This window comes from Galdieria sulphuraria (assembly GCF_000341285.1).
Source record: "Galdieria sulphuraria unplaced genomic scaffold scaf_89, whole genome shotgun sequence".
NCBI classification, from domain to species: domain Eukaryota; phylum Rhodophyta; class Bangiophyceae; order Galdieriales; family Galdieriaceae; genus Galdieria; species Galdieria sulphuraria.
In genome coordinates this window covers 1-11,923 of record NW_005178386.1, presented here as the reverse complement: position 1 = coordinate 11,923, position 11,923 = coordinate 1, and the positions used below count along the sequence as shown (strand labels likewise).

The 11,923-nt window shown below is 35.6% G+C and overlaps 3 protein-coding genes across 3 annotated transcripts; 2 read left to right on the top strand and 1 right to left on the bottom strand.

The window, feature by feature from the left end:
• The first annotated feature begins 5,003 nt into the window (after positions 1–5,003).
• On the top strand, positions 5,004–7,348 carry Gasu_61330 (archaeal ATPase). The gene is made up of 2 exons (XM_005702688.1): positions 5,004–5,834; positions 6,011–7,348. Exons 1-2 carry the CDS (start codon positions 5,122–5,124, stop codon positions 7,266–7,268), a joined length of 1,971 nt encoding a protein of 656 aa, XP_005702745.1. The 5' UTR covers positions 5,004–5,121; the 3' UTR covers positions 7,269–7,348.
• Positions 7,349–8,527: 1,179 nt separating this feature from the next.
• Gasu_61320 (uncharacterized protein) lies at positions 8,528–8,843 on the bottom strand. Its single transcript, XM_005702687.1, has one exon. It carries the CDS (start codon positions 8,819–8,821, stop codon positions 8,606–8,608), a length of 216 nt encoding a protein of 71 aa, XP_005702744.1. The 5' UTR covers positions 8,822–8,843; the 3' UTR covers positions 8,528–8,605.
• A 350-nt stretch (positions 8,844–9,193) lies between these two features.
• On the top strand, positions 9,194–11,748 carry Gasu_61310 (archaeal ATPase). The gene is made up of 2 exons (XM_005702686.1): positions 9,194–9,471; positions 9,551–11,748. Exons 1-2 carry the CDS (start codon positions 9,246–9,248, stop codon positions 11,722–11,724), a joined length of 2,400 nt encoding a protein of 799 aa, XP_005702743.1. The 5' UTR covers positions 9,194–9,245; the 3' UTR covers positions 11,725–11,748.
• Positions 11,749–11,923: the final 175 nt, after the last annotated feature.

Sequence of the window (11,923 nt, the reverse complement as noted above, 5' to 3'; positions counted from 1 at the left end):
CGACTAGATGACTACTTCATATCAAGCTGGTCTTAGGGTTAAAGCAAGTAAGATGGAATTGTTCTGGAGCACAAATAGTCATAAGGTTTAGTTTCAACATAAGAGCATTATAATGTATCCACATAGATCAGTAGTAGATTCAAGATCACAGAAAACAGTATGTTGTACACTTTCATGATACTGCAAGTTCACTTGTCAAAGATTACTTGATTCAACTGACTAGATTGTCTCGAATTGATTATTTGGAGTTACCCATCTCTACAAATGCAACACAACTATCAGGGGACAAAGAGATTCTTTGTGATCGGGATTTCCAATGAAATAAGCTTCTGAAAGGTTGTACGTCGACGTTTTCCGAAATGAAGTGACGACTAGTTGCTTCATCATACTATCATGAGGTAACAAATAAGTTCGTTTCAAGAATCAAAAGGTAAAGATTAGTCTCAAACATGTAGAAGCAAAATCGAAAATCGACCATTAAAGTAACTCGATACCCTATTTGTTGTTCAAAATCAGGACCGTATATAGTTCTACTGAAAGTAATGTGCAGGAATAGTCGTAAGTGTGCAAATGATGCCCTTTTATTTTGTAAAGTCAACAATACAATTTTCCTGTATGGTAAAAAATAGGTCAAATTCGTACTTTTATGACGAAAACTATTATTAATATTCCATGTACCACTCAGTAATACAGTATAACTTTCAATTGTTGTTGTTGTTGTTGTTGTTTACAATTCCAAGTAACTAAAACAATGACACTTTTCCGCTCATGCCAACAACGAAGAAAACAGTAAAAGATAGAAGCAGGAATCATTCTCTTTGTAGAATTGATGACTATGCCATACTGTACTAGGCTTGGGCTCATATTTGTTGTTGTTGCTGTTCTGGTTGAATTTCAAGTAGTGGCGAATGGTTTGATTTTGCTGCGATAGTCGAATAATGTTTTAGGTTCGTGTCAATGTATTTGCAAACCACTTTGATCGTCTGCGTATGCTTTCTAGGAATTGTTTACCAAAAGTTGGACTTTATCTTCAGAGTCAAACCAAAAACTCTAGTCGGACACGATGACATCAATGTGTACACTTGTGTAATATTGTTGAAGTTCAACCGATCCTTCGTGAGTTTCTTTCAGAGCTACTTTGTATACTATCCAAACGCAAGCTGTTTGCACAAAATGTGAAGTTTCCTTTTCACTTTTTGACAGCTACAACTACCACTACTTTGAACAGCATGATTTTCAGTGTGTTGAAATGAAAAAAAGATCAGCAGCACTCTTGACACGGCAAATACTGTTTTACACAAGTCGCCTTGTTTCCCATTCATACCTTCCTACTACTGTTACCCTCCTCTTCAACTATATAAGGACCAAAGACGATTTGCAATAGATGCCTTTCAGAAACAGCAGCAATACTGGCTTCAACACTATCACTCTTACGACTTACATATTCTTTAGACAAAACTTAACTTTTGGTAAACCCAGTAATTCATAAAAACAAAGGCGTTTCTCAAAACGGACTAGTAGCTACAGTCGCCATCGTCAAAACATTTTACCCAGGTGAACACAACCAAGATTTTCAAGTGTCCTTTTGCTTGCTTCATTTCATGGTTCCCAACAAGGTGAGTATATTTTGATATGAAAACTTTTCCCTTGCTTTCAAAATACAAGTTTATTCAGCTTTCGTTATCTAAAGCCCTCTATTCGTAATATTTCAAAAGACATACTCGTATCAATAGAGAATTGATATAAAAGCACAACAATACAAACAATCATTGAAAGTAAGCAATGATGGACTCAAAAGACTTTCCTATGCTATCCTGAGAAATGCCTGTTGCAGAGTTACAGACCGAGTTTTCCATCTTGAAAAGAGTCACATAGAAGACAAAAAACTAACATACAAAAAGTTAATCTGTGAACTGACCAAAACACTCAACTGAGAGTTTGACTGGTTTCTTGTTCTTGTAGAATATCTTTGAAATAATAGCCCCAAGCCTGATTCTCAGAATCTCAACAACAGACTACAGGACTTTCAACTGCTAATAAATACGCAAAAATGCTCTGTAACAATTATCGATAAAAATAAACAAACTTGTGAGACAACTAATTGATTAATCTACCAACACTCAACGACAGCTTATACTCCTTTGTCTTTGCTCTCTTCTCGACAACGCTAATCTCAAATTTCCATACAAGACCAGAAGTGAAATAACAACAAGTCTTGCATAAAGTATATAAACTCCAAAGAGATAATAAAAGTTGTAAATACTAAAAAGAAACTACAGTCTACATGGAACTCAGAGCACAGGAATCTATGGATTGTTCTAAAAGAAACATTTGAAGGGCTTAAAAAAGAAACTTAGATAATAGAAATTCACTTGTCCAACTAAAACGAACGACGAATTTGTTTTAGAAATTAAAGTCTGAAAAGTTTCACTAGCAAACTTGAATCAGGTCCACAGCCTTGACAACACTCACTGAGCCTTCCTTTTTATCCAATAATCAAACCATTGTGTTGCATTTCTAATTGGATTGTTCTGAGAAGGATCGCTTTGTATTGTCTCCTTTCACTGGAGATATATTATTTTGAGTGACTAGTGAGTTTTATGAAAGAAAATATTTCACTTGGAGATATGTAAAAAGTTTCTGGAACTATAAGTGTGCTAGATACAATCAATTTCACATCTCAGTATTGTTGTGAAACGAGAAGAACAGTGTCGTAACAAAGGTCCTCTCAACTCCCTTGCGACACTGTAGCCTTTTAACAGCGTTGAGTTTGATCAATCTTGTCTCTGCAAGGTAAATTTTAAACTACTTGTGAGCCTATTTTGATAACAAACCAAGAACGGTTTTGCTACAACCAGTTTTTGACTCGTTCTCGTTCTGAGAACCTTTCTTTGTTGGTCACTCAAAATTTAGGAAACTGCATAAAGGTGTAAAATTGTCATTTTCCAATTTCAATGACATTAACTCTGTTTGGCTTGCATTGTGAGAACTATAACCTTTCCTTCTATGCAAAATACGCTCAAGGAGCAATCTTGTTCGATTACGAGTTGTAAAGAAGAATAAATCATATATTCAACCGTAGAATTGGAAAGTATACAGAGAACAGGACGATAATAAAAAACTGACCAAAGGTTGGGAATACTTTTGTCTATACACAAATTCGTACATAAACTACCTACGATAAGTAGGATCGAACCTCAAACGATTCAAGGCTATTGGTTCGTTCTCCACGTAAAGAACTTGTTGAGATTTTTTGACTAGTATAACAACGGTAAAAGTGGCGATGCTTTCGCTTCTCCTTGCACATATATTTCAAGATTCACGTTTCTTTGTTACTTTGCAAAGAGGAGATGAAAGATTCTTATTTTTCCATTATTTCTACGTTTATATTCTTTTCTTTTCACTAGGAGACGAAATTGATCCAGTATATTTAAAAGAACAAGACCTTTACCAGTTTGGATAATAACCAAAATATCATTTAAGATTTGACTCTGCAAAGGAATCAGATAAATTTTTTTGTTTTATTCTGCTGAATATTGTTTGCGAGTTGACGACAATTTTATTCTTTGTAGAGCAACTTGGATAAATCAGCGTTTCTCTTCTTTTTCAAGCTTGACTTGCCCCTAGTAGAAATGAACATTCCTTCTATTGATAGACTCGTGTTTTATACGAAACGTTGAGTTGTCTTTGATTCTCGTCACAAATATCCAAAAGGAAGCCTCTACTAATGTACCCATCAGGTTATACTTCGCAAGAGTCTTCTTTCAAGTGCCTAACGCAAGGAACTTTTGTATAGTGACTCACTTATTCAATGATCTGATGGTTGAGAATGGAAGAAGAATAGGACTCAACTGGACAAATCGTTCTTTGAATTTGCAGAGCTTTTAAAAGTTTTACTTTTTTATATTGGAAGAGATAGTAGCCCTCTTGGAGTTATATCGTTCCTAAAGCATCTTTGTATTCTTTATAGTTTGCTTTCTTGTATATGTTTACAATTTGTGGTTTTTACAAAGTTCAAAGTTGATGGTACAAGAGGATGCAGTGAAAACCTTTAATCCTAAACAGTCATGTTTACCTTCAAAAACACCTCAACTGTATAGTCGACTATTGAGGAGAAGGAATTCAACTATGATTCAAATGTTATGCAATGACAAGATACGAGAAGAGAATCGATAGAATAGACTCAATTCGATTGAATTGAATTTCTTGAAAAATATCTTTTCTCCTCTTAACAGAAGTCACAGTATCAAATGCCACTATTTTCAGAGGAGAAAGAAACAGGAGTTATTGACTCTTACAGAAATTGAGTATTGATGATACACTTGTGTGAGTCAATGTTGTTTCTGAGATTTGATAAAATCACGAATATTTTGGATCCTTCTTTGCACATTTGTTTTGGTTTGTCTTTTGCTATCATCAACTTTTGTAGCTTTTGTGATAAACTGCTACTTGTCATGATATCGTGAGAAAGGAATTTGATGATTGCTGAGAATAAAGGAGTGTTGTGCTTGCGGGTTTCTGCATTTCTACTAAATAATATACTTCAACTGGAGCTTTTGAATAGACTACAGAAGAGAATGACTTGGTTCATAATCTAGTTCCGTGTTTCGAAATGAAGCAAAGGTGACGTAAAAACTATTCCATAAAATACAGAAAATCTAGAGAGAGACGTCTACGGAATAAATTCTTCATGAACAATCTATATTACTCGGAACTCTCATGACTACTCTCGAAAATTCTGAAAGAAACTTTCTTATCTATGTGAGAATGGGCCATGTTTAATAGCTTTATACTCTCAAAGAGCATAAAAAACTTGTGAAATAAACATTGGCTTCCTTCCAATCCTTCTTTTACCCTATGAGAGTTGCCATTATTTTAGCATACGAGAATAAGAATATCGATAGTTGAAAAAGCCATATTGATCGTTTTTCCATAGTTCAAGTCATCTCAGTCCACGCCATAAAGGGTATGACATAGTCATCAGTTGATAAAGAGAAGAAGTTGGATTGGTATCCTTTACTGTTTTCCTCGATTTTGTTTTTGTCGGCCACCAGTCCAACATTCATTTGTTTATATTTGTACTCCGAAATAAACAGAAGATTGTTTAATTTCACTTTGGCGATGGCGAGTTTTGATGAAAAGTGGAAAGCTGTGGACAACTTTGAGCCTGTTGTGGTAGATCGTGAAAGAGATGTTTTTCGAGTGACAGAAGAACTGTATGATCTTCATAAAGGCCGAAAGCAACTCAGGGGTGTAACAAGTAGTTGCGACTATCGCTTGACGATACCATTTGCCCCCCATCTCTTTGGCTCGGGCAAAACGACCTTTGCCCGAACCTATTTGGAGTTGGTGCAAAGGTTTGGTGAAACTTTTCTGTCGACGTTTGCTTCGGACCCTTTGAGCAGAACCTTTTTGGAGAAGCTGAAAAGGGCTTCGTTGCTTTATGTGGATTTAAGGGAGTTGAAGCCCACAGAACCGAAAGAACGCAACCTAAAGTGGGCAGTATACTATTTATTGTACCGATCAGCTTGTAATCAGATGGGTCTACCGTTTATGAAGCCTGATGAAGCCTACAGACACATTCCTCTCTATCCAAGCTTTCTAATTCCAGAGCTACGGAAGACTTTGGGCATTCCTTCCGATCAATATCTTTTGGTAGCTTTTGATGAAGTTGGTGTGTTTGATACAAAAGCAACTTTTTTTGAACTGGAGAAGAATGACAAAGGTGTGGTTCGACCATACAACGACTTTTTCGGTATCATTAGTCAATTGTGCAAAGAACCCGACTTGTTTTTTATAGTCAATTGTGCAAAGAACCCGACTTGTTTTTTATAGTTAGTTGTGCAAAGCACGGGTTTAAGTATTAAGAATGATGTCTCTATCATGTGTTTAAAGTCATACTACATTTTATCCCTTTATCACCTTTGGACGCTTCCAGTATCGTTGAATTCCTTGAAAAGAGTCTTCTAAAGACACCTACTCAAGTTCCGGTTTGTAATGTCTTATGTAGTTCTTCATTTTCAGTAAATGAATTGGCAGATTCGTTATTGGAATGTACAGGTGGAGTTCCTGGTTTGTTGACTCGTGCAGTGAATATGCTTTTGAATTATATAATAGCAAGAAACCAGCCTTTCATATCGAAAGAAGAATGTTTGACTTGTATGAATGACTACGATTTCCGAAGAATTTGTGCTGAACCATTTGTGGAACGAATATTGAATTTGGACGAAGATAGAAAAAGTGTTTTTGATTTACTTTTGATGATGGCTCTTTATCGTATACCGTTTCAAGTAGATGACATATTGACCTCGGAGTCTTATCTATTTGATGCAGTCACTGAAATGGGACTATATCGATATCCTATTGACCAGAATACTTTTCAAGTCCTGATTCCAAAAGTATTTGTTGGAATCTTCAAGAAGCTATCGTCTATTTCCCCTATGGAAAAGATACTTCTTGGATCACTTGATTTAGAACCAGTAGATTGTTTCTTCTATTCAAAGTGTCGTGTATTTGAAGGAATTGTTGCTTTACGACTAGTTTTGATGTTGTCTTCAAAGAATCGAAATGAGTTGAGGGAATTGTTTTGTCAATTGTCTCCGATATGGAAACAAATGAAACTTCCAATCAGTACAATATCACCTATTCACTATATGAAGTCTGTTGTTAGTTCTATAGAAACAAGAAATGAATCGTACAAGAGTCGACGAACTTTTGCCAATACTGAATGGAATAAGATTATTCGAGAGACACTTTATTTAGAGACTATTTACATTCCTTTGGACGCTACTTCTCATAGTCCTGATATTATATTCAAATTACAATCTCCTGTGGAACCCAAAGTTCTTACTGTTGGAGTTGCTTGTAAAGGACGTTGGAGGTCGGAAGGAATTGGCTGGTCAGATATTATAGATGAAGCCAAGAAATTTTTAGATCCTGTTTATGATCAAGTCTTATCCAGTGCAGTGGATTCTCATCATTGTATGCTTATTATCGTTAGTACAAAGTTATCCTTGAATGTTTCTAATGAGTTGGGTAATCAGAGTCGTTGTTATTCCAGTGGAATGTTTATTGGAGGTGATTCGTTCAAAGTACCTGATAATTGTGAACTTGTTATTCTTTGTGAAAGAGATGTCCAAATGCTGATTGACGAAGAAATATTGAGTGGACTTGAAAGAGTATTTTGTGTTTCTCATAATCCTCCTTTTTGGGATTTTGGATTAGATTTACTTGATAGAATCCGTAACAGTTTCTTAAGTTGGCAATAGATTCTAACTCAATCCTTCCCTTTGTTTTGAAGAGCAAATAACCTTTTTTTTGTATGTTTGAAACGTGATTATTACAACTTATTTGCTTGTCTTTTGGAAACCATACAGTCTCCTTCGAAAAGATTCTATGAGCTGGCTTTCAAGGCTGGCTTATAATCGTTTCGTGTCAATTTGCAATAATATTGCAGAGTTGTAACAATGATTCAAAATGAATAGACTATACATACATACATGTTGATACAACTAGAATGAAAAATATCCTTTCTTGTCCAAATACTTAGTAAAGTGGTTACCCAAAGGATATCTCAAAACATTCTTCAAGTGTCTGCTATGTTGTCTTTCTAGTCTGTTGAAAAAAGACTAGTAACTTTTTTACTATAATTTTCAAAGACTGAGACAGAAAAAGTTGTTTGTAGATTTCACTTGGACTGTCCTTCTTGTCTTTTGTTAACTGAATAGAAGAGAGTTTTCTTGGTTTTTGGACAACAAACGAAGGGAATGGCAGCAAAAACTTGAGGCTTCCTCTAACTTGAGAACCTGCACTGCGGTCTCAAAAAGAGTTTTAGCTTCTTGAAATTCGATAAAAGTTTAGATTCCTTTCGTTTTTAATAAGTTTTTTTCAAACTGCATTTCTAGCCTTGGAATTCATATGAATGGCTTCTACAAATATGAAACGTATTGGAACCAAGAGAAAATATAGCAAAGATAAGAACAAATACTAAAAAAAGTATTTTAGTTTGCAATTCAAACTCTATCTCAAAAGTAGTCACGACACTATATATCCAAACTCTGTTTTAGTGAATTAGACTGAAAACTCACCGACTCTTAGATAGGGAAAGTAACCCGGTTGCAAAGATGATATTCGATATAAAAAATTTCGTTTGACTATTAATAGAACAAGAGCATCTTAAATGATTCTACCCATGTGACAAACAGAGAAAAAAACTTTCTATTTCAGACAATCACCATTTACATAGGAGTTCTATTTATATTGCATTGCAAAGGACAAGTTTGAGAGTGGAACAGAATTGTTTCTAATTAGTCAAAGGAAACCATATCCAATCTTGAAGTATTGTCATTCTATAACAATCACTTGACCGATAACTTAGGAACTACAAAGTCTTTCAGCCAAGAGTCATGTTGGGTAAAAGTTCTTCAATATGGAGTGGCCTTCAGTTGGAGAATTGCTGAAGCTTTCAAGTTAGTACACTACTCGACCTTGACTCAAGTATAAAAGGCTTCTTCTTTAGTAAATTATTTTTTTGGCTCAATCTTTTACTCTTTTTTCAGCATCGATGTGCAGAAAATGAACGGTTATAGTTACTATATTTGAAGCCTTAATTGATGTCCTTATATAAGACATATTCACAACTTGTTAAAAGTCGAACAAAGGATAGACAACTTGTGTAGCTATTACATCCATAATGGCTTGTATTTAATGATAAGTCAGTATGACAATCTTCATCATACTCTTCTCCAAATTCAATTAGATACTTGTTGTGTTTGTAACACTGTGCTACGACCAGTTCCACACGAACAGACTTCCCATTCATTGCAATTCTCTGTTTCCCACTGTCTTTCGTCTGTAACTTACAAAAGGTTTGTATCTTATTAGACTTGTATATAGGAGTTTGCGTGTAAGATGATATGGAAGATAGTAGAACAACTCTCTTACAGTATACAAGCCATAGAAATAGTACCCATCAATCTAATTCACCACAAAAACTCATAGAAACCTATTTCTTGTCTATTGTAAAAGAAAGTTTCTAGTTATGACAAGCAAGAAAATATTCCTGCTTTCTCTCTGTTGTCATTGTGAGTCTGGAAGTGTCAAAGAGATCAGTTTTACCAATCACCAAATAAAGCAACCGCTCGAACAATAAAACATACACTCTCTTCCATCTCCTTTGAAAGTTTTTCGGTCATTGATTTATTCATTGCTTGTGAATTGATTTCGGATTGGCGGCGGCGTGTAAAATGAGTTTGAACGAACCGTTGATAGATAGAAAAGAAGATGCTTATTCTATTCTTCGAACTTATTACGACCAGTTTTCTTCAGCTGGGGGAAAATTAGATCTTTTACGTCCTGCAGCTTGCTTCTCCCCTCACATTTTTGGGGCGGGCAAAAGCTTTGTAGGTCAAAAATTTTTAGAGTTTTTTAAAAAAATTCGCCGACGAAGAAGAAGAGCAGACGAAGACGGAGGTTTTCAACAAGAGCTCGTCGGGAAAAGTTGATGCGAAGATTTTTTCTTGGAAGCACTTTGCGGAAAACACTTTGTCAGTTTGCTTTAAACTAGGAGAGAGCTTTTCTCGTGCTCCTTTTCCAAGGTTTCTAGAGGCTTTGATGTATAATATAATTTTGAACGCTTACCGACAAAATGGTAAAGATACGGACGCTCTTCAGATAGCTGAAAGGACGGTAAAGAATTTTGATATCGTAGGAGCTATTGATTATCTTCTCGAACAATTTCAGAAACAATATTTATTTTTGATGATAGACGAACTTAGCCACCTGAGTGACCTCACCAAATACTATAGTGAACTTACCATGAAACAGTTTGTCGAGTCCGATCCTGGTTATATCCCGTATCGCAAATTTTTTCGAACTGTATATGAGTTGCTTGATACAGGAAAAGTTATCTTGTATCTTGCTGGGCGAACTGCTGAAATCTCAGCCCGCCTGTCTGATGCTCGCTCCAGTAGAGTGAGTCTCCGTATGTTGCGGTTGAATCCCTTTAACCTCCATGATATTAACGAATATATTGAGCTGGCAACTTATGATGGAAAGTCCTTGAAGGACTGTTTATTGCCCTCTGATGAATTACGATATCGATTCGTAGAATTGTTGAAGAAGAAGACAGGGGGTATTCCGTTGATTGTAAAGAATACTTTACTAGCCCTAGTAGGGAAACTTGCAAACTTATCTCAACCTGTTATCAACGATGACAATATGGAATTTTTATTAGATAGTGTCTTTGCAGATATACTAAATGAGTCGGGAACTTTTATTATTCCGGAGATATTAGATTCCGCAACCCTTCTTCGATATGAATTTGTCTTTTTGAGTTATCAGCTCGGAACGGTTTTTCCAGTCGGATTTGCAACTACTCTATGTGGAACGAGAACTTATTTGATGGACTTGGTTGCAACTTTTGGGTTTTATTCTGAAATTTGTGAAACTGACGGGATTGATTTGGGCACTAAGTTCAAGATTGGTTGTTGTGAATTTATATTGCGAGCTCATAGCAACTATAACTTTTTCCGTGAGGCTACTGAACTCTTTCCTTTATCTCCGTTTAGTTATATTCCCGACACTTCAACAGCAAAGGGAGTCTTCTTTGAATTTGTATTTATGAAGATCTTTTGTTTTCGCTTATTAACTTTTCTTCATTCTAGTTCCTCGCCTATTGTACATTCTGCTATTCCAGGAATTTTCCAGGGTTCTTTTATTGAACAGGACAATGTTTCTTATTCTATGGAATCAACAAAATCTAATGATATACCCATCTTGAGAGATGTCTCTGATTCATTTTCTGGTCATTATAGAGATTATTTACAACGTTGTGGTATTTTTGTTCCAAAGGATGGCAATTCTAGTGGCCCTGATGCATATGTTGTATTCCATAATGGACAAACACGTTATGTTGTTGGATTTTCATTCAAATTTTATCACAAAAGTAACTTGTCGAGAAATGTTATTAACAGGGAAACAGCACAATTTTTTAAGGGAGTTGTTTCCGTTTTGAATGACGAATCTTTTTCATCTGTTCAACTTCGTTTTCAGTTTGTGGTAGTATGTACTAGATATGATCAATCTGTAGGTTTCTCTACCGAAGAACAGAACATTGTTGAAGATGCAAGTGGTTTTGTGACTCAACATTCTTCGGGATCAACTTTGAATGAAAGTAGTCGATCATGTCTGCAATTGGTAATTGTTTCTCAAAGGAACCTTGAAGTGTATTTGGGAAGAGATAATGTCGAAACGTTGAGGAAAATTGGGGAAGCAAACCGAGGAGAGTTTTCTAAAGACTTTTCAGTATGGTGTAAAACTCTCTTTGAGTCGATGTCTAATGAATATGTTTCGCCTTTGGAAGCTGAGCAATCAACTGTTACTGTTAGAGTGGCTCGAAATATAAGACCGAGAACCAATGAGGAGAATAGGATGCAAATGGAAGGTTTTCAAAGTGCTATGCAAGTGGAAGAAGGTATAACAAGAAGCGAACAAGTATCAAGTGATATTACACATTTTGACTGGAAAGAGTTTCTTTGCAAGTCTGCGTTATTACCGGAAGAATTTGCCTCTCGTCATGCTTCGAGATTTTTACGCATATTTGGAGATAATCCTCAAGTGATTCGAAGAAAGTCACTAGAGTTGATGGGTATACCAGAACAATATATTCAACAAATTCTAATTGCAACGATGTTACTGGAAGAAAACACAGAAATGAAAGAATAATTAGCTGCTTTCAAATTTGTGTTATTTACGGACATTCTTTTTAGAACAATAATGGAAAGTTGGCTAGTAAGTGGATAGAGAGAGTGCTTTATGCTTTCATTCTAATTGAAGCTTACAACAGCAGCAAAGCTTAACTCTGACTTGTGAGCTTTTCTCTTTGTTTTCAGGAAAATGAGGAATAAAACTATGTTTTTTGGGT

Coding starts and splice junctions, on each gene's coding strand:
- Gasu_61330 (XM_005702688.1), top strand. CDS start 5,122: ATGGCGAGTTTTGATGAAAAGTGGAAAGCTGTGGACAACTTTGAGCCT. Junction 5,835..6,010: donor AACCCGACTTGTTTTTTATA/GTTAGTTGTGCA, acceptor TGTCTTATGTAG/TTCTTCATTTTCAGTAAATG.
- Gasu_61310 (XM_005702686.1), top strand. CDS start 9,246: ATGAGTTTGAACGAACCGTTGATAGATAGAAAAGAAGATGCTTATTCT. Junction 9,472..9,550: donor AAGAGCAGACGAAGACGGAG/GTTTTCAACAAG, acceptor ACACTTTGTCAG/TTTGCTTTAAACTAGGAGAG.
- Gasu_61320 (XM_005702687.1), bottom strand. CDS start 8,821: ATGAATGGGAAGTCTGTTCGTGTGGAACTGGTCGTAGCACAGTGTTAC.